General features: G+C 37.5%; 1 protein-coding gene and 1 pseudogene across 1 annotated transcript; both read right to left on the reverse strand.

The window, feature by feature from the left end:
• Window positions 1–12,836: 12,836 nt before the first annotated feature.
• On the reverse strand, window positions 12,837–13,769 carry LOC100030065 (3 beta-hydroxysteroid dehydrogenase type 7-like; annotated as a pseudogene).
• A 2,732-nt stretch (window positions 13,770–16,501) lies between these two features.
• On the reverse strand, window positions 16,502–17,884 carry LOC100030075 (olfactory receptor 10J1-like). Its single transcript, XM_007481667.2, has one exon. It carries the CDS (start codon window positions 17,645–17,647, stop codon window positions 16,715–16,717), a length of 933 nt encoding a protein of 310 aa, XP_007481729.1. The 5' UTR covers window positions 17,648–17,884; the 3' UTR covers window positions 16,502–16,714.
• Between the last annotated feature and the right edge of the window lie 4,669 nt (window positions 17,885–22,553).

Genomic DNA, 22,553 nt, shown 5'->3' on the forward strand with positions numbered 1-22,553 from the left:
CCTATATGTGTGTGTGTGTGTGTGTGTGTGTGTGAGAGAGAGAGAGAGAGAGAGAGAGAGAGAGAGAGAGAGAGAGAGAGAGAGAGAGAGAGAGAGAGAGAGAACAGGAGGAACAAACAGCTAGAAAAAGAAATTCTACTTTAAAATGATAACACAATGAATTAAGTAGCTGAGAGTTAAACTATGGAGACATACAGTATTATAGTGTCTACAACCAGAAGGCACCTCAGAATCCATTTACTCCAACATTTGTACTTTACAAATGAAATAATGGAGACTCACATGTGTGTATAAATGTCAGGGTAAGGATTTGAATCTTTTCCCCTTAACTCCAGAGTCAATACTTCTTTCACTGAAATAAATCCAGGAAAACAAACTAATTGGGAATAGATTGTTTTTCAAAGAACTGGCAGGAAAATTAGAAAGAAGTTTATTGGAAAAATATATTTAGAGAGAAATATTTTACTATACACATTAATAAAATTTAAATTCCTAAACAACTGAAATATTTTTAAAACACACTATAAAAGAAAGACAAATTTAAGGGTATGTTTTTAATAACTATAGATGGTGAAATAAGTAGTAATCAGGTACAAGATAAAGACAATTTTATTTAGAAGATTTTTTAAAAATCAAGTTTGATTATTATAAAATTAAAAAGGCTTTTATAGAAGAAAAACAAATGTAATTAAAATAAAATGTGAAGATGAGGACAAGCCTTTGTACTATTTATCTTAGATAAAAGCATGATATCCAAAATTTAAGAAGAATTTATGCTACTTTCATATATTAACATATAAAATTAATCTAAATAGCAAAAATACTAATATCCCTTGCTATTTTTTAAATTTTCTTTTCTTTTTATTCTGAATTTTTAAAATACCATTTAAAATGAGCAGTTCCTTATACAAGGATAACAGAAGATTATTCTTAAAATTCTGAATTGCTGTTATGAAAAGCTTACTTTTCTAGTAGAATACTAAATTCAACATATAACATTCAAAGGCTTCTTGCTTAACTGTGATTCCATTTTCTCCTTATTTTTCTGGGTATTGGGTGGGAAGGTAGAAGAATCCTATCTCTAGCTCTATTCTTCCTCCTACTTCACCCCCAAAATGTAAAAAGGAAAAGGAAAGAAAAACAAAATCCTTGTAATACATATGTAGTCAAAGCAAACAAATTCTCATGTTGGCCATGTGCAAGAAAGTCTTCAAAAGAATACATGGAAACTATCGATAACCTTCTTAAATAAAGACAAGAGATCTAAGAAATGCAAATTAAAATAGCTCTTAAGATATCACCTCACCTATATGAGTGGCAAAGATGGGAAATTCCATGTTGGAGGGGTTGTGTAAAGAAAGGCATGTAATAGAAGGAAAATAAAATTAATTATGAAGTTTCCTTTCATACCCATTGAATTGACAGACAAAATAAAAGATGGAAATATTCTATGTCAGAGGAGCTATGAAAAGACAGACAGATTTATACATTTTTGGTGAAGCTGGAAATTTATCCAACCATTTTGGAAAACAATGTGGAATTATGCAAAAATGTTTCTAAATTATTAAACTCTTTCTTCTTTCTTTCTCTCTCTCTTTCTCACTTTCTTCCTTCTTTCCTGTTTCAGTATTAGTTCTAAGACAGAAGAGCAGCAAGGGCTAGCCATTTGGGCTTAAATGATTTGCTCTGGATCATATAGCTAGGAAGTATCTGAGGTCAGATTTGAATCTAGGTCCTCCCAACTCCAGCCTGAGCACCCTCTCCATTGTGCTATCTAGCTACTCCAGTATGGTGTTTCTATCTTATGAAGCCAGTTATCAGCAAAAAACAACTCATGTATATAAATATTATTAACAGCCCTAATTGCAATAGCAAAAAACTAGAAACAAAGTGTGTCATATTTGGGAAATGGCTAAGCAAATAAAATATGACTGGAACGGAATATTATCTTGTCATATAGAATAACTATTTAAAATTAAAGGGAATGTGGAAAGACTTATGAAAGAGGTTTAAAAAAGGAAAATGGAATTTAAATGACAATATTGAAAATGACAAAGAAAATTAAATAAAGACAATAACACAAAATTCAGGTCAAATGCAACAGGCAATGCTGGGAACAGATCATTAAAATTAAAACATACAACTTTTTTTTCTATTAATAACTGGTAAAGCACAAAGGTAGAAAGTGCCAGGTACTATCAGCTGAAATAACTACTAGGACATTTTGCTGAACTGTTTTGGGGAATGTAATTTATGAAGTAGTGATATGAGGGATTTCTGGGAAGGTTTTTTTTTTTTTTTACTGTGTCAAAACACAATATATCCCTTTACCTTTAAGAAATAGCAGACAGAAAAGATAGCAGGATTCCACAGGGAAAATGTCATGAGATATATAATTACAGAAACTCCATTTTCTCTCCCCCTTCAATGTCACTTACACCTTGCTGAGCAGGACTGACATTCAACCAGAAGGCTCGAGAGCAAGGTTAGGAAGAGGCTTCTAAGGAAGATGGATGCAGTAACCACTCCCCTTTTTCATCTTCAGAAAAAAGCTCAAAATGTCAGTGTCTAAGAAAACCTGTGTGGAAGGAAAAGAGATTCAGAATCGACAGAAAACACAGCATGCCTGGGCTGGAAGGGAAAAATCACAGCAGGTTCTGCATTCTCTTATAATCCTACCTTCTGGAGGAATGCACTTATAAACTTTGAGATCCAGCAACCAGGCTTTGAAGCTCTCAGGCAGGAGGCTTTTTGTCTAGCCCAGGACCCTGGAGTCCCTCTCCCTAAAGGTATATGGCTCATCCCTGTGGAATGGGTTGGAGTCAGAATCCAAACAACATGGTACTTTGGGAATTTGTTGCAAAGGGGTTCATTTGTCAGATCTCTGATCCCACACTAGCATTCTGAGGGGGCTGTGCATTGCAAGAAAAGGTGAGAGCTGTTTTGCCCTTAAAAACAAAGTTATTGATTTCAGGCTATAATTCTACCAACAGCTTTGATATGTTGCCCATCTACCTGCTCTGTTGCATTTATAGCAGAGATCACCTGAACACAGAAAAAGGTTCTTTGCAAAGAAGAAGACATAAAACTTGTTGTGGATGAGAGAAAATGGGGGGAAAATGTCTACCGCTGAGCTGGAGAAGCAAGACCTGCAGAACCGTCAATGAAAGCATTCTAAATAGAATGGTGACCAGGAAGGACCATTGAAGAAGGAACAGTCAAGCTGAGGAACTTGGTCTCTTGCCCTTGGGACAGAAAGGAGGAAGGACAGAAAGGTCCTGCAGAGAGGGCAGAAGATGAATTTTAATGTAACCAACAAATGAATTAATTAAAAAAAAAATGTGTCATGCACTGTGAATTTTAGATTTACTCCACCCTGCTAAGTCTTTAGAATTTTCGCAACCAGGAATGTATACATCACCACTTAAGGATTAAGTGTGGGGGAGGATGATCTGTGACCTGTGTGTGCTAGCAAGTGACAAATCAGAAACAACTGACTGACCCCCTAAGCCAAGTTTAAACCACCATTGGTACATGTGAGACACAGGAAGTGATGTAAAGAACTGCCTTTATATTTTACATCAGTTCCTGTGAGAGGGCTTTTTGTGGTCTTTGGTGGTGGAACTTGACTTGGTGGTACATGGGGTCTGAGACTGCCTCCCTTAGGTGACCACGTGGTGAGTGTTAAGGCTGACGTCCCTTTCCCTTGACCTTTCTTAAGGCACCAGCTTCCAAGGAGACCCCTCATCTTGGAGGAGGCCTTGTGGCTGGAAGCCAAGCTAGGTTTAATCTTCTGGGAAGACCCCTTGACTGAGGCCTCTGAACTCCCCCTGACTCAGGCAAGGCTGGAGCAGTTCTTCCCTTTTTCTCTTCCTCCCTCATTCCTCCCTCATTCTAAAAGTTGTCAAGACTGATTCATCCATTCCAGTTGGATCTATAAACTTGGATGTATGCCCAAAGAGTTAAAACTGTGCATACTTTGATTCAGCAAGCCCACTATGAGGTCTATATCCCAAAGAAATAAAAGAGGGGAAAGGATCTACTTGTACAAAAATATTTATAGCAGCTCTTTTTGTGGTAGCAAAGAATTGGAAATTGAGGGAATGTTGATCCACTGGGAAATGACTAGACAAATTGTAAAATATGATGGTGATGGAATACTATTGTGCTTTAACAAATGATGAACAGGATGACTTCAGACAAAGCTAGAAATGCCTACATGAACTGATGCAGTGAAATAAGCAGAACCAGAATGTTGTACATGCTAACAGCAATATCATTCGATGATCAATAGTGAAAGGCCTCAACCTGCGTCAAGGGCATTTGGAAAAGAGTTGCTGTAGACAGTGGGATTTTAGCTGGGATTTAAAGGAAGCCAGGAGATTCAGATGAAGAAGGAGAGAATTATATGCACTGGGGTGCAGTCTATGAAAATGCCCAGCTGAGTAATGCATTTTCTTCAGAAAGGAACAAGGAGGCCAGTGCCTTTGGATCATAGAGTAGGTGGTAAGATTTAAAAACACTGAAAAGGTATGAGAGAGACTTTCTTAAAAGGCAAGAGAGGTTGGGAGAGTCTTTAGGAGCTCCAAAGAGGATTTTATAATCTATTATGGAAATGATAGAGTTTATTGAATAGGAAGGCAAAATGGTTCAATCTCTGCTTTAGAAAAAATCAATTTGATAGCTGAGTGGAATATAAACTGGAATGGGGAGAGACTTGAGGCAGAGAGACTAGTCAGAAGGCTATGGCAATAGCCCAGGTGTGAGTCGATGAAGGCTTAAACAAAGGTGGTGGCAGTGCCAAAGGAGAGAGGAGTGAATAGATAAGAGATTTTGTAAAGGTAAAATGGACAGAACTTGGCAAGAGCATGGATGAGGGAGTAATGAGTAAAGAGTCAGGGATGACATCTGTATTGTCACCTGAGTGACTGGAAAGATAGATGGTGGTACCTTCTTTAGTTATAGAGAATTTAGGGTAAAGAATAACAAATTTTTTTGGGGAAGACAATGAACTCATCTTTAATTCAGATTTGCCCCTAATGACTTCAAAATGTAAATTAACTATAATTAAAAATTATATTGTAATAGGGAAATAGAGCAGTAACAACACAAAAAATTCAGAATTGAACCCCAATGCATACAAGAACCTAGTGTTTGATAATTCTATAGCAAAAAATTTTTTTAACTGTAGGAAGCGTTCAGTATTTGACATATAGTAAGAAAATTGGCTGCTAGCAATACAGTAAAAAGAACTTAAATCTTCACCTCACATTATATATGACAATTAATTTCACCTCTGTCATAGAATTAAATGTGAATGTGAATGATAAAATATTTAGAAAAGGGGAATGACATTTATCTCAATTATGGAGAAGAGATAAATGTTAACTCTTTTACCAATAGAAGATATTCATAAAGGATAAGGTAAATATAGTGATATAAAAATAAGTTTTTCCTGGCAAAAATAAATATAAGATACTTTTTTAAAGTATGAGATTAAGAAAAATATTTCCAGCTACTAACACAGGTAAAACTTCTTACCTATTTTAAAAAGAATTGATAAAGATACAAGGATAATATTTATTCACTACTTGTTATTTGGCCAAACAATCTGAACAGAAGCCTTATGAAAGAAAATGCAAATGTTGTTAGAAAAATGACAAGAAAAAAATTTAACCAGCTCTCACAAAGAAATGCAAGTTAAAATTACCTTGAGGTACCACCTCAGAAACATAATTCATTGATGCCAGAGTTGCAGAGAAATAGGTATAAATGCACTTTACTGGTTGAATTGCAAATTGGAATATCTGGGGAGGTAGCCAATATAGCAGAATGTAAAGCTCACAAAAATCATCATATTTTTGATCTAGAAATTCCATGATTAGGTATATATCAGTTGTTATCATGAAGACTATAAAAGACATCTGTCATATACAGGTCTTGTTAAGGGTTAAAATTTTGGGTAGGAGTTTGAAAAAAAATTTACAAAGAGCAGTTTGGTAAACCACGAATATGTATTTGTTCTGAAAAGTTAGGATAGGAAATAGAAGGGAAGAAAGTAAGATTATAGCTCTCAAATCTTATACTATATCTAAAAATCCAAACCCTATACTAAATTTCTAAGAAACCCTACTCTAACTGTCTTCTTGGGTAGGATCTTCTTGCCTGGCACAGCAGGCCTATCTTATCGACATTATTGCTATTTGGATGTATTTTCCCTATCCATATACCTAAACTAATCAATGAACATTGATCAATAACCTCCTTAAAGTAATTCCTCTATTAAATGCCAATTGTAAAACTGCCTGTCACAGAGTCACAGACTCCTGCCAAAGTTCTGAGGAGAAAAAGCCTCAGAGTCAGACTCAGAGTCAGGAGGCTCTCATCAGTATCTACATCCAAACTCTCAAAAGTTAACTGCCAGTTCTTCTTGACAGAGAGAGAGACCAAAAACAGAGCTCCTACCCCTTTTGGAAGTCAGAGGAGAGGAGATCTTCTCTTAACTGATTTTTTTTTTTGTAGTGGGCCTCTTAAAGAGACAGAGGGCCAATCTGTTACTGTCTCTTAAAGAGAAAAAGGGAAATTAAGAAAATTCCCTTTAAAAGTCTCTAGATATTTTGTATATGTCCTCTTCTTGACTGATTGAAAGCCTTCATCACCTCACACTTGGACTACTGTAATAGCCTTTAGATTGGACTCCTTGTCCCAAGTTTCTCCCTATTCTAGTCCATCTTCCATTCAGCTGTAGAGTAATTGACATGTAGCTTGAATGAGGCACCAAGCCCTTTTACTTTCTTTTATTTCTGAATTGCCTGAGTTACCACAGTCTTCACTGTCATGCTAACAGATGAGGGGAGGACCCAAAGAATGTGGCCACATTGCTACTTACTCTCTTGGGGTGCAAATATTATATAAACCAAATTAGAGAAATTAAATTCTACTACTATACACTATAACACTTGAATCTCCACCATGTGCTTTCCATTCAATAAATCAACCAGGTGACCTCTATGGATTCTTAAACAGAAACATTTATTAAACAAAAGGCAAAGCAAGAAAAGTAGTATTTTATTAAACCTATTACCGGGGAGACACTCTTGCAAGTGAGAGAGAGAGAGAGAGAGAGAGAGAGAGAGAGAGAGAGAGAGAGAGAGAGAGAGAGAGAGAGAGAGAGAGAGAGAGAGAGAGAGAACGAGAACAAACGAGTCAAAAGTAACTCACATCTCTAGACTCTGTCCCTAAAATGTCTTTGGTCTCTTCAGCATCGTCAGCATGAGAGCTTTCTAATATTTAGGGCTTCTCCTCTACTGGCTGATCTACTCCACCTCTTCTAGACCGCCTTGTTATCCTACAAAGTAGAAACACTTCTCCACTGCCAGCATCACTTGAAACATTCCTCTTCTGGGTTTCCAGGGGAGTATTATTCTCAGCAAAACTAGAAAGTGATGTGAAGAGTATCTTCAGGTCTCTGCTTGGCTAGGTTACTGGGGTTTCCACTTTTCAATCAATTGTGAGCTGTGAGGGAAAAGCAAAGGGAAAATGCCTTCCTCCCACCCCCTCAGTTCTCCTATGTCACAGTGCAAGATCTAAAGTCTTTTCCTGGACCCTGACAGTGGCCTCTTTCAAAATTGGATTTCAGTTCTCAGCTCTTCTAAAAACCTATTTTAAGAAGTCCAAAGCCAGGTGTCTTCTCCACTTTGGGGACAGCTCTACTTGTTAGGAAATCCCTTCCCACTCCAAGATCCAGCTTAAATTTCATTCTTTGAAAACTCTATCCATTACCCCTAGCTCTTCCCTTTGTGCCCAACTTGAAGAAATCTGATCTCTTCCTCTTCAAAATTCCATATAAATGTTGAACAGTGGCGAATGACTGAATAACTATCATAAATTAAAGCACTGAAATATGACAATGCCATTAAAAATGATAAATGTGGGGAGTATGAAAAAATAGAAAAATTCTTTAAATGAAGTAATGTGAAAAAGAAAAGACAGACCCAGAGGAACAGTATACTCATTGAAACATGATTATTTGAAAGAAAAAAATGTATTTATAAATATACATATGGAAAAATAAACATATGCTGGAAGGGAGAAGGAAGGACTAATACATTTTTGTGACTATATTATTTGTAGAAACATTTTAAGTGTCAACAAATATTACAATTTTATTTTATAATGTATATTTATTATATATAAAATATATACAATAAATTTAAATTATACTGTAATATGAATAATTATAAATGAATAGCTTATTGGTTTTATTGAAAAATAGTACATATGTAATAAATTATTAAAGATAAAATATAATAGGATAGCATGAAACTTAGGTCTTCCAGCTTTAACAGGATCCAGCACAACTTCCCAAACTTTACTTCCCTACATCCCAAATAATTTACATTAAATTGCTTGAGATAATTATTCAGCCACATTAGCAAGCTTTTAAAGGGGATATTCAGAAGGAAAATTTGAAAATGAAAGATGAAATATGCACATGTAAATTCACATGCAAACATGTGTGTATATATTGTTGTTTTATTCCCTGTGTATCATCCTTTACACCTTGGACTCAAGACTGTGTATAAGGGGCAAATGCTAGAATCATAACACACAGAACTGGTGGAAGTAGTGTATTTTGTAGGGCCAGTGACCAGTGCAGGGCAAAATACTGGGCTCAATCGCGTGCCCGGTTTGGGGGATATGGATGAGGATATTAATCAAGGAGTAGGATAAAAATAATAATCTGCATTTCTATTGCACTTTATAGGACATTTTCTATTTGATAATCCTGTGTGGTAGAGCTAGTCTAAAAATTATTATCCTCTTTTTATAGATCAGGAAACTGAGGTTCAGGAATATCAAGTGAACTGCTCATGATCATTCAGCTCTGAGTGTCAAAGGATGAATTTAAATTCAGAACTTTTGTCTTTAAGACTGATGCGCTTTTCTCTAAGTCACGTGTCCTTCCTGATAGGATAGCTTTAGGAAGAGATTCCTTTTTCCATCCCACTTTCATTTGGGAGTTAGATACAAATGAGATAAGCGCCCATGAGGTTCCTATAATTTTTTAAACCCTTACTTTCTGTCCTGGTAACAAGTTTAAGAGAGAAGGACAAGGGCTGAGCAAACAGGGCTAAATAACTTACCCAGGGTCACATAACTAGGAAGTGTCTGAGATCAAATTTGAACCCAGGTCCTCCCAACTTCAGTCCTGGAGCTCTATCTACTGTGCCACCTAGTTGCTGTGGGCCCTATAATTTTTGCGAGGGTCTTGAACTAAAGCTAAGTTAAGGTTCCATCTGGAGGTGATTCAAATATGTATCTTGGAGATGATTCAGGCATGTATTCTTCCCCTCTTTTCACTCTCACACCATAGTTGATTATTCCTTAAGACTCTGGAAGGATAACAATGTTGTATATGTAGAGGCCATAATAAAGGCAAACTCCCATGTTTACTCTGAGGGGTTTAATAAAGAATTCATGATTTTTACTGCATTGTGTTGCCTTTGGACTCTCAGGAGACATTTAAGGGAGCCAGAAAAAATGCAGGGAAAAGGAAAAGGACCGTAGGGTTTCACTGTATCCTGTAATCATAGAATCATAGGTTTGGAAGGGCCTGCAGAGATTCCTTTAAAAATGTTCTTAATTTGTAGGAAGTTGTTTGAAGAGACCAATGTAGATACATGGAGATTTTTAAATGACATGTCCAGAATATGGAAATAAGGGAAGGTAAAAGAAGATAATTATAAAGATGTGCCAAGACTGTTAAATTATAGAATCAGTCAAGATTGGCAAGGAAATCCAAGCTCCAATTGGTAGGAAATTCAAAATCTCCTATAAATTTCATTAAGTGCATTAAGGAAAGAGAAAGAAAAGGATCAAAGGCTGTATGAAAAGGGACAAAGTTGGAAGGCAGAGAAAAGGCAGGGATATGTTCAAGCTTTCCCAAATTTCCCTCTATACAATTTTATTTTTTTATTTTTTTATGATTTTTAGCCTCCTTTTTAAAATTTAAATTAATTTATTTAATCAATTTAGAACATTATTCCTTGGTTAAAAGAATCATATTATTTCCCTCCATCCCTTCCCCACAGCCTTCCAGTAGCTGATGTGCAATTTCACTGGGTATTACATGTGTCCTTGATCAGTACCTATTTCCATGTTGTTGTTTGCACTAGGATGATCATTTAGAGTCTACATTCCCAGTCATATTTCCCTTGACCCATGTAATCAAGCAATTGTTTTTCTTCGGTGTTTCTACTCCCACAGTTTTTCCTCTGAATGTCCTCTACACAATTTTAAAATAACACTTCAAAACAAAATCTGGAGAGACAACCTTTCCCGAAAGACAAGGCAAAACAATTTTTCACCCCAAGGCAACTTAGAAAGTGGACAGGAAAAGTCTATTGCACTGGGGTGAGAGTAGAGTGCAATCTAGTCTAGAGTCAGTCTAGCCTGACTCTAGCAAGCCAACAATGACACCTTGCTTTGGGCAAGTTAGCAACACACTTAGGAACAACTAAACTGGCAACAATGACTTCCAAAATTCTCAGCTCAGAGACAATTAAGGGTCAGACAATTGGTCAGAAGGAGATCATGGAGGTCCCTTTGCTACACTAGGCTGCCAGGACTTTGTTGCATTGCCCACGCTCAGATCTGGGTCATAGTCCTAGATTTCATTCTTAGGGTGGGAAGGAGCACTATCACACCAGAGCTTATGTCTGCAAGGGAGCAAGGACCCTGGTCACAGTTTTAGAGCAGAAAAGAATGCTCATCATCACTCATAGATTGGAGTACAGACCAGGAGAGTAGTAAACAAACTGTCTTTAGATCATACTATCTTAAAAGAACTGAAATTTTACAGGATCTGCCCCCCACCTCCCACCTCACTTGACCAAGAACTACCTCTGAAATTAGCTGAACAAAAAAACCCTGAAATTTGATATACTTCTCTCTCCATCCTAGGAGCAGAGTCCAACTTTAAAATAAAGTTCAAAGTTAGGAAATAGGCTGGAAAATGAGCAAACAATGACAAAAAAAATGAACCTGATTATAAAAAAGAAACGGTACCATATTATGGTAACAGGGAACATTAAATATAAACTGAGAAGAAAACAATAACATCATAATGACTACATCTAAAACCTTAAAGAAAAATGTGGATTGGTTTCAGGCCCAAAAAGAATTCCTGGAAGAGCTCAAAAATATTTTAAAAATCAAACAAGACATAGAGGAAAAGAAATGAAAGTGATGCAAAAAAATAATGAAATAAGAGTTAACAGCTAAGAAAAATGGACACAAAAATACTAATGAAAGTAACACCTTAAGAAAACAGAATAGACCAAATGGCAAAAGAGGCATAAAAACCTACTGAAGAGAACTTCTTAAAAAATAGAATTGTTAAAATATGTAAAATGAGAAATTTTTATTATATCAAATTAAAATGCTTTTTGTACATACAAAATCAGTGTAATCAGGTTTAGAAGGGAAACAAACTAGGAAGAAATTTATTTTTTCTCATGAAGATCTCATTTCTCAAACATATAAATCAAATTTATAAGAATTCAAGTCATTCCCTAACTGATAAATGATCAAAGAATATGAATAGGCAGTTTTCAGATGAATAAATCAAAGCTATCAATGATCATATGAAAAAGGTTCTAAATCATTCTTGATTAGAGAAATGCAAATTAAAACAACTCTGATATACAACCTTACACCTATCAGATTAGCCAATATGACAGTGAAGAAAACTGACAAATGTTGGAGGGGATGTAGCAAAATTGGGATCCCAATACATTGTTAGTGGAGTTGTGAACTGATCCAACCATTCTGGAGGACAGTTTGGAACTACACCCAAAGGGCTATAAAACAATGCATACCCTTTGATCCAGTAATATCACTACTAGGTCTGTATCTCAGACAGATAAAAACAATGGGAAAGATCCTGCTTGTCCAAAAAAAAGTAGTTCTTTTTGTAGTTGCAAAGAATTGGAAACTAAAGGGATGTCCAACAATTGGGGATTAACTGAACACATTGTGGTATATATTGGGGATGGAATACTATTATGCTATAAGGAATGATGAACAGGATGATTTCAAAAAGAGCTGGAAAAACCTATGTGAACTAATGTAGAGTGAAATAAGCACAACCAAGAGAGCATTATACACACTATCAGCAATATTGTGGAATGATCAACAGTGATGGGCTTAGCTACTCTCCACAATACAAGAATCTAGGACAGTTCTGAGGGACTTATGAAAAAGAATGTTATCCACTTCTTGAGACAACTGTTGGAATAGGAATGCAGATGAAAGCATTTGATTTTTCAATTGTTTATTTCAGCATATGTTTGGGAATTTGGAAATTATAAGATTATTCACTTTTTTGATGGGCAAATATGTTTAATTTCAAAATCTTTGTTGGAAAGGATGGCAGGAGGAGTCTGTTTTGTGGGGAGTCTTAACGGGAGAACAAAGCAGCCAGTAGCTTAACAGAATGTGTCAGGGCTTGAATTGTCAGGGAGGCCAGTAGTTTCAGATCTTGGGAACCCAGGGAACTGCTGACTCTGTGCAGGGGGTGGGGGGAGTGGTGGTGGGTCACTGAATGAAGTCAGAGAATGGGTTTTAGAATTTAGGGACACCTCTCCCAAGGCCCCATCTTTTCAGGCATAGTCAAGGATGGGGGTTAGGGAATGACATTTAGCATCCACCTTCTCCCAGCTCTGGTCCCTAGAAGCTGGTGTGAAATTTTCCTCAGTTAGAGAAAAAGATGTCAGATTTTGAAACTTGCCATGCCTTGGTCTTGGGGTGAAACGGCCTCTAGATAGTGGCATTCATGGGAATCCAGGGTAACCTTTACTTGCATCTAGGTTACTAAATGCTAACAGCCCTTGGCTGGGATCAGAGAATAGAATCTGGAGCCCAGGATCTTCTGCCTTTGGGGCCTGGCCATGAGGAAGGGGATCAGGGCACCCCTTTCTGGTTTTCATCCATGAAACAGTGTGGTTTCTACTGTTCTCCCAGTCATAAAGCAACTGATAGCCAGAATGCTTCTGGGCTTTGTATGCACAGTGAAAGTGGTGTTTATCAAGGCTGGAGTGTAGGGGTTGAATAAAGGTGCACAGACAACCAAGGGTGGGAGTAGCCACTGTAAGAAAACATTGAGGGTGGCCAGAAGGAACAAGAGGAAGTAGGGCAGAAGGGGCAGAGTTCCCAGGATTCAAACGATACTGGAGCCTAGGATCCCCATGTTGAAGTCTTTGTGGCTCTTCTAAGGGGAGCTGTCATAGCAGAAGTAGACTGGCCCACCCATGGTGGCAGCTCTAGAGCCCAACTCCCTGCCAACATGTGCGTCCATGCAACGTTGCCTGCATAAACTCTGCCATGTTCCACAGAGGGAGGGATAGCCCTGAAAAGCCACCCACCAGCACACTGGGCTTGGCGGTAAATAACAAGCATGAGCTGGTGGCCTTCACCATAGATTCCCATGGGACAAAGAGAGCATGTCACCAAGGGAAGTCCACCATGGACCTTTCTCCCATTGGTCTCAATGTTCAGCCTCTCTGCCTGGGCCTTGCTTTGAAGACCGGGCTTATAGGGCGTGTCCTCATTGCCCCTCCACATTAACCCTGTAGATGACCTTTGGGGTGCCCCCAGCCCCACACATTCACCAGCCCAGCTCTATGAATGACTACATTGGCCCCAGCCACAGCTGCCTCCACATCCCCAGAGTGAGTCACATCCCCCTGGATTGGGGTCACCTGCATGGGTCTGGTGTCCCACAAATGCTCATCTCTGACTCGTGAATGTGGAATGTGCACATTTGGCCAGAACTAGACCCAGCCTGGCTTTATTTTTTGCCAAAACCCAGGAGCCACCAGCCAATGGAGGGATGGGGGAGCAGGAGGGAAGGGAGGATGCTGTGCCTGGTACACTCTAAATCCCGGCACCAGGATTATTCACTTTGGGGAATAAATAATGTGAAAATGTGCTTTGCATGATGGTGCAGATTGAATTGCTTGCCAGCTTTGGTGGGGGGCGAGGGGAGGGAGAAGAAGGGGGGCAAAGGGAGAGTTTGGATCATGTGACTTCAGAGAACTTGTAGTGGAAAACTATTGTGCTTTGAATTTTTCTATATTGTAAATTATGTGTCTTCTTTCACAACATGATGAACATGGAAAAATGTACTGTATAACAAATGTACAAGCTATATCTTATTGCCTGCTATCTGGAGGAAATTGTCAGAAAATGATCATTGAAAACTATTGACATGTAATCTGGAAAAAACTTTAAAACTTGAAAAAAGTAAAAATCTAGCTTCATGGTCTATGAAATGGGAAACCCTTTGATCCTTGAACAATATATTATTTGAACTCACTTTATATATGTATGATTCAAATGCCTAACATTCTCATTTTTCCAGAGTGCTATGTCTACAGCCTGAGTAATTATTTCAAATTGAATGATAATGCTGGATTTTTACTCTGGATGCCAGGTAACTCGATAGATGGTGAAGTAGAATATAATCCAGTCAAGGTTTGTTCTCTTTTTGAAAATTAAAATAAATTCTTTAAAAAATAATAAATACAAATATTAATTGATTACTAATAATTAACATAATAATAGATAATATAACACAATAATATAATTTAAAATGCATTTCATATTTAAAAGAAATCAAGATTTAAGGAAATATAGGTACATGGAATTGAACTATTAACAGTGTAGTCTATTTCAATTTTAGGTTTTTTTCACCTTGAGCTTTGATGCTAGAGTTAAGAGCTTTCTAGAATTCTATTTCTCACTCAAATGCTTTAGATTTTCAGGGAACCCAACACCAGAAGATCTTATGAATGGCTTCTTGGATTTCAGCATCAGTAAAACTACCTTATAAGGTAGTTGTTTAAAAGAGACATAGTATTTAATTACCTCTTTAACATTGTGGAGAGCTCTCTGCTCTAACACAGATTCACACATTTGGTTGATGGCATCGTTTCTTATTAGTTTTTTAGGTCTCATATTTCCAGTAACAGAGTTCAACCACACCTGCATCTTCTTTCAATAACCAGTCAATCAACATGCAGTTTTTAAATTCCCACTATGCACCAGGCAATACACTAGGTCCTGATGATACAAAGGCAAAAAGGACCCACCACCTCTCTTTAAATAATTTGCATTCTGAGAAAATACCTTCTTCATATAGTTTTCTGACTACCATGACTTATTTGGGGCCAGAAGAAGAGAGATTACTCTATGGTATGCTGGGCTTCATGACCCCCACTATTTCATAGCTACTTTTCCAATCAGTGAATTTTTACTTGCTTCACTACTCTCTGTCCCATCTTCTTTTTCCTTTCAAGCTGATACAAATGTTAATTCAAACTACTGCTAGATGATCCTTTAACAATTCTGTTAGAACTCTGGGGATATTCTCTTTTTTTTAAAAAAATGACTATATAATTTTTCTACACAATGAAGTTAATGCCAATTTAGCTTTTAAAAATAATTTTTTAAACCCTTACATTTCATCTTGGAGTCAATACTGTGTATTGGCTCCAAGGCAGAAGAGTAGTAAGGGCTAGACAATGGGGGTCAAGTGACTTGCCCAGGGTCACACAGTTGGGAAGTGTCTGAGGTCAGATTTGAACCTAGGACCTCCTGTTTCTAGGCCTGGCTCTCAATCTACTGAGCTACTCAGCTGCCCCCTTAAAAATAATTTTTAAATACTTCCCTTCTTCCTCCTTTATAAACCACTAATATCCTTGCTTGCTATGACCACTTACTAATGTGAGCAATTATAGATGTAAGTGGCTGAATTCATTATGAATCATTTAAGTTGGTCATTTAAAATTTAAACTGAAAGCAACACTGCTAGACCTGTATCCCTAAGAGATCCAAAAAAGAGGAAAAGGACCCATATAAAGCTTTGGTAGTGGAAAAGAATTATGAACTAAGAGGTATCCCTCAATTGAAGAATGGCTAAACAAATTATGGTAAATTAATACAATGGACTGTATTATGCCATAAGAAATGATCGAAGAGATTATTTCAGAAAAAAATCTTTGGAAAAAATGTGTAAAAAGAGTGATTCAGGGTCAAGAGAGCAGAACCAAGAAATTAATTTCTATAATAATATAAGATAGAGCATTTAAAAGACAAACAACTTAAAAAGACTGAAAAATGCTGATCAATGCAACAACCAATGATAATTCTAGAGGACTAATGAGGAAGCATCACCCACCTGCTAAGAGTGAAGTAATGGAACCAAGACACAAAATGAGTCTTACTTTTTTTGTCATGGCCAACATGTGTTTTTTTGTTTTGTTTTGTTTTTTTTGCTTGACCATGAATATTTTTTAATTGGGTTTTTGTTTTTCTCCCCCTGCCCTGAATAAAGGAGCAATGGGAGGGAGAGAAATTAAATGTTTATTCATTGAAAATAAAAAAAAAGAATTAATCTAAAGTCAAATAAAAGAACATGGAGTGGCACTGTGGGAATATAGTAACTGGCCTAAGGGATAGCTCGATGCTTTTGACATATTTCCAGAGTTTGAGGATGTGTAGTGAATTTAGCAGTTTTATCCTGCTTTTGGCTCAAATGATGCCAAATTGAACTCCCCCAAATTTCTAGTTGCCTCCATTGCAAAATTGTCTGACAACATAAGAAACTGTCTAGCTCTTGGATTAAGGTCATCCAGTCCTTTCAGAGATGCTAAGAAAGGGATTTCCTCCTCAGAGCTCTGCTCAGGGCATCCTTGACTTCCTTATTCCTCAGGCTGTAAACGACAGGATTTAGCAGGGGAGTGATGACAGTATAGGTCACAGAAATCAGCTGGTCTTGGTCTTTAGTGTTCTCTGACTTGGGTTTGAAGTAGGCGATGGAAGCACAGCCATAGTGGATAATGACCACTGTGAGATGAGAGGCGCATGTGGCAAAGGCTTTGCGCTGTCCCTCAGCTGAGGCTATGTGAAGGATGGTGGAGATGATGAGAATGTAGGTGATCAAGAGGAAAGTGGCAGGTGCACTGATGGCCAGAAGGCTGATAATTAAAGTCAGGATATCATTGATGAATGTGCTGGCACAGGCCAGATCAAGTATAGGTCGTACATCACAGAAAAAGTGCTCAATAAGTGGATCACAGAAGGGCAACCGGAAGATGGCCACAGCCTGGACAAGTGAAAGAGAGAAGCCTGTAATACCAACTGAGGATACCATGAGAGTACAGACTCTCCAGTTCATGATAACAGAGTAACGGAGAGGGTTGCAGATGGCTACATAGCGATCATATCCCATAACTGCCAACAGGAGACAATTCGTAATGGCAAAGCCAAGGAAGAAGAACATCTGGGTGGCACATCCTATAAAGGAGATGGACTGGCTAAGACCCACCAAACTAGAGAGCATCCGAGGGATAATAACTAGAGAGTAGAAGGTCTCTGAAGTTGACAAGATGCTCAGGAAGAAGTACATGGGAGTGTGAAGGTGATGATCAATGCGAATGATAGTCACAATGATGACATTGCCAGCCAGAGTTAAGATGTACAGAGCCAAAAACACTACAAAGAGTGTGATCTGATGCTCCTGAAAGTTTGAGAATCCCTGGAAAACAAAGGCACTCACCTCTGAGTGGTTCTTTGTCTTCATTAATTGATCTTCACAACTAAAAGATAAGAAAAGTCAGTTAACACTAGGAAATACCAAACACCTCCTCTTCCCTCCCCACAGATATACAGCATAAGCAGAGCCCTGCTTTGGATTCTGAGTGGGAATCAGAGGGATGCTGAACTGCAGGAGGAACTCAATTCTTAACCTTAGAGCTCTTCACAGTTTAATGGAGGAAGAGACAACATGTACACATATATTCACATTTAAAAGACACAGGAAAAAATACTTTTTTAATTAAAAAAAAAGACACAAGCATAAGAACTCAGGTGAACACAGGGACATTGGTGATGGAAAGAAGGGTAATTCAGGGGAAGAAGACAAAATCCTAGTCTTCAGGAGATTTTCTAGTTTGACTCACAGAGGAAATATACCCTTCAGAGATATATTACCAGAAGTGTGTAGAAAGGAACAATGAACCAAACATAGCTTTTGAAATATGATATAAAGGAGGTGCTGGAGTAATGAATAAAAGGGGAAGTTAAGGAAAGCTAGTGAGGTGAAGAAATACTTTAATCAAATTGGTGAAGTGAGCAATTAAAATGTAATTTATGAGAAAATGAAAAAATCTTTGAGATGAGACTGAGGGAGGGTAGGAAAAATTCACAGCTTTAAGTTTATGAAGGAAGAGATAATATTTGAGAGGCTGTAAGCAGTTATTTCCTTTGAAGATAAAACTGGGTGATTTATAATTGAATAGTATATTTGTATATTAAAATTATTTTAAATATATCCATGCCTCATCCCACTTTATCTTTATGAAAACTCTGTGAAGTTGGAAGGATAGATATTTATGATACTCATTTGCCAGTTGTGGAAAATGACGTATAGAAATTTTAAATGACTTACCTAAGCTCACACAGATAATTTTGTGGCAGAGCCAAATATGGTACCTAGGTTATATGAATCTAAGTCCTCTTCTCTTTGTACTAAACAGATTTTTTTTATTCAAGAAGAAGGATTATTTCTACTCATGCCAAGACAGCAACCTTTATACTAGGGGCTTTTGGTACTTATGCTGAGGTTTATTTAAACATTCTGGCCTCTTAGGTCATCAGTCTCCTCAACCCCCATGAGACACTATTTCACTTTGCCCACCCAAGAAATTTCTCTATGATCTACATCTATGAACAAGATTTCTGAAATAACTTACTTTCTATCTCTTCCTATCATTCCCCCTGGACTTATTTTTTTAAAAAACATATCTTCTACCTTAGAATAAATACTAAGTTGGTTGCAAAGCAGAAAAGCAGTTGGGGCTAGGCAATTGGAATTAAATGACTTCCCTAAATAGAAAGTGTCTGAGGCCATATTTGAACCCAGGAACTCCTGGCTCCCGGCCTGACTTTCTATCTGCTGAGCCATTTAGTTGCTCTTCCCTCTGGCTTATTCTTCATTCTCACCATGTAATCATAGATCATGAATTGATGCTATCTTATCTATTTAGGCTCTTTAATGGCACAAAGCTATCTTTTTACTCTTATGACTGCATACCCATCACACTCCCAATAGGAAATGTTTCAAACTTTCTTTTCTCTCCTTCCTTCATTCTTTCAATAGAAATCCTCATTGTATACTTTCAGTCAGTCATTTCAGTTGTGTCCCCTTTGTGATCTCCTTTTGGATTTTTTATTGGTAAGGACACTAGAATTATTTGTCATTTCCTTTTCTAGCTCATTTTATAAATGAGAAACTGAAGCAAACAAAGTTAAGAGACTTGCCCAAGGTCATATAAATGTCTGAGTCTGGATTTGAACTCCGGATATGAGTCTTCTTGATTCCAAGCCCAGTGCTCTATACACTATACTAAAATAAAGACCATTCACCATGACCTCATTTTGTTCCCCTTCTCCACATCTGCAGAGTCCTCAATACCATAATGCCCACTATTTTGTCCTTCTTTACTTCAATTAAGATATGGTACTTTTCAACAAGACTCAATCCTGCTACCTGGACCCTTAAACCCCATTCTTTCTTGTATTTTATGACATATTGCTGCAACAATCAACCTTCCTCATCTTCATTTTTCCCTATCTCCTCTTTCCTTGCTCTTAACAAATATAAAATGTAAAATTTATAATGATTATAAAATGATTAGTTATTGTTGGTCAACAACAAGCATTTATTTAAAAATAACTTTGTTCTAGTCACTGTGTTAAGACTTGGGTACTCAAAGAAAGGCAAAAGCAAAGTCACTCTCCTTAAGAAACTCACATTTAAATGGGGAAAAATACAAGCAAAAAGTGATACAAAAAGGTATATATATTAGTACCAAAAACAGCCTCAGAGGGAAGGCACCATCAGTGGAGAGTAGGGGAAGAAGAGGAGGAAGGGGAAAGACTATGAAAGGCTCTAGCAGAAAGTGAGATTTGAACTGAGTCTTGAATGAAGCTGAAGGCAGAAGTGATGAGGCAAAGCATTCCAAGGACAGGGAACAGCCACTGAAAAGGCACAAAGTGGGGAGATGTAATGTCATATGGATGAAACAATAAAAATAAAAACCTTGCTGTTTATGTTGCTATGTTGATAAAAGTTGAAGGGAACAAATCATAAGAAACCTAAAAACATAGGAAGGGGGCAGGTGGCAAAGAGCTTTAAAGGGCAAACAGATTTTTTGTTTGATCCTGGAGATAATAGAGTCATTGGAGTCTATTGAGAATTGTGACGTGATGGGTGGGAAGTCATGAAGTCAGATTTGGACTTTAGGAAAATCCCTTTGACACCTAAGTGAAGGATAAATTGGGCTGGGCAGAAACTTGAAGCAGGGAAACCAACCAGAAAACTTTTCCAGTAGGATAAGGATGATGTGATAAAAACTTGCACAAGGGGCACCTACATGAAAGGGAAGAAGAGGGAATATTCAAGAGATGCTGTAAAGGTAGAAACAATAAGACTTGTAGGGAAGAAAATTAGGAAGGAAACTAGCATTTATTAAGTTTATACTACATGTTAGACACTTTGCTATTTTCCAAATATTACTTCATTTGATCCTCATAATAATTCTGAGAGGTAGATTCTAAACTTAGTAACAGATTAGATACGAAAGGTGAATTATAGTGAAAAGACAAAGATGACACTAAATTTAGGAATTTGGGGAACTGGGAAGATGTACTATTCACTAATAAGGAAGACTGGACGTGGAAAGGGTTTGAGAGGAAAGATGATCAGTTCTATTTTGGATTTGTTCAGTTTCAGATGTCTGCTGATCATCCAGTTCAAGATGACCAAAAAGAAGTTGATAGCACAAACTGGAGCTCAGGAGGGATCTGGACTGCATATATAATCCACATATCTATATATATCTATATATATGCATATATATGTTTGTGTGTGTACCTATATTCTGAAGCATTTTTACTCTCTTCTCTTTCCTTCTCTCCTCCCTCCTTCTCTCTCTCTCTCTCTCTCTCTCTCTCTCTCTCTCTCTCTCTCTCTCTCTCTCTCTCTTTCTCTCTCTCTCTCTCTCTCTCTCTCTCTTTCTTTCTCTTTCTCTCCCTATGTGTGTGTGTGTGTGTGTGTCTATCTCTTGGTCTCTGTCTCTGTTTCTTTCTGTCTCTGTCTCTCTGTCTCTGTCTCTCTGTCTCTCTCTCTCTCTCTCTCTCTCTCTCTCTCTCTCTCTCTCTGTCTCTCTCTCTCTCTCTCTCACACACACACACACACACACACACACAGGTCAGTAAACCCTGGTTTTTCAGGTCTCACAACACTCACAAATCAAAGCCATTCTTCTGGAGCTGCCATTTTAAATTTATAACCATATTTATAGATATATGTATATAAATCCTTTCCAAATTTTCATTAAAAATGTAATGAAAATTATTATGTTGCTTATCCAAACTCTAATCCATAGTATGGGAGTAGGGAGACCTTGGAAAATCTTACCTAGATTAAGTTCTCATCCATTTCTATGAATAATCACTTACTTTTTACTATCCTTAAGGAATGGGTGTGAGAAGGGAAGTCTCCTGTGCAAGGCTTTAGGAGGTGTTATGACTGGTCCTATTCAAGGAAAATGAGCAAGAAGGGAGTCTTGAGGTTACAAGAGGAGGAATTGGAACCTTTAAGCCAAGGGCTTGCCAGCTCTCTCTGGGTGACTTATAGATGCTCTGGCCATCTGTGACTGAAAAGCTGAAGAGGTGCCTCAGGAAGAGATGGGATCTCTTAAAGGTTTCTCTTTCCAATTGGTTTTAGTGTTTTGCTCCCCAAAGAGTAAAGATCTGTCTGGCTCAAACCTCCAGGGTTTTCATTCTGTGATAGACTCAGGAGTATATAGGTACAGTTGAAAACAGAGTCTAAGTCCTTATCTCAGGAGGAGTCATTAGGAATGAATGCTATTGGGAAAGTAGAACTGTTTACAGTTCATCACTGACCAGCAGGGGTAGTATATGCTTCAGAATTAATCACCACTTTGGAAACTTTCTTAAGAGATACAAATGGGGAAGAAGTATACTAAGTGAATATCAAGGACAACAATTTTTAGCCCCTAGAAATTTGCCCTCCTTGAACTTACCTAGCCTATGTCTTAGCAGATAATGTTCAATTTGGTCCTTCCTCTCCCAATTTAATGACCAATTCCCATATGTCTGCCTGAACATATCTTTGGTTTGATATAACTATATGTAAAAACTCATGTTATTTGTTCATGAAGTGGACTAGAGAGTCCTAACCTCCTGCTGTATTTTTGTTCTGGTTCAGGTGTTCAGCAGCCAGCACTGAGGTGAATAAAAGTAGGAATTACACTCTGATTGCCATGATAGGGAATGGCCATATATCCCAAGTTGTTGCTACATCAATATCAAAACTGCTCAAGGAAAATGAGACCAACAAGAATTTCAGAGGGGATTCTCTGGTTGCTGTACCCAAACTTCCAAGACAAGATAATCTTATG

This window comes from Monodelphis domestica, chromosome 2 (assembly GCF_027887165.1).
Source record: "Monodelphis domestica isolate mMonDom1 chromosome 2, mMonDom1.pri, whole genome shotgun sequence".
Classification (NCBI taxonomy): Eukaryota; Metazoa; Chordata; class Mammalia; order Didelphimorphia; family Didelphidae; genus Monodelphis; species Monodelphis domestica.

Coding starts and splice junctions, on each gene's coding strand:
- LOC100030075 (XM_007481667.2), bottom strand. CDS start 17,647: ATGAAGACAAAGAACCACTCAGAGGTGAGTGCCTTTGTTTTCCAGGGA.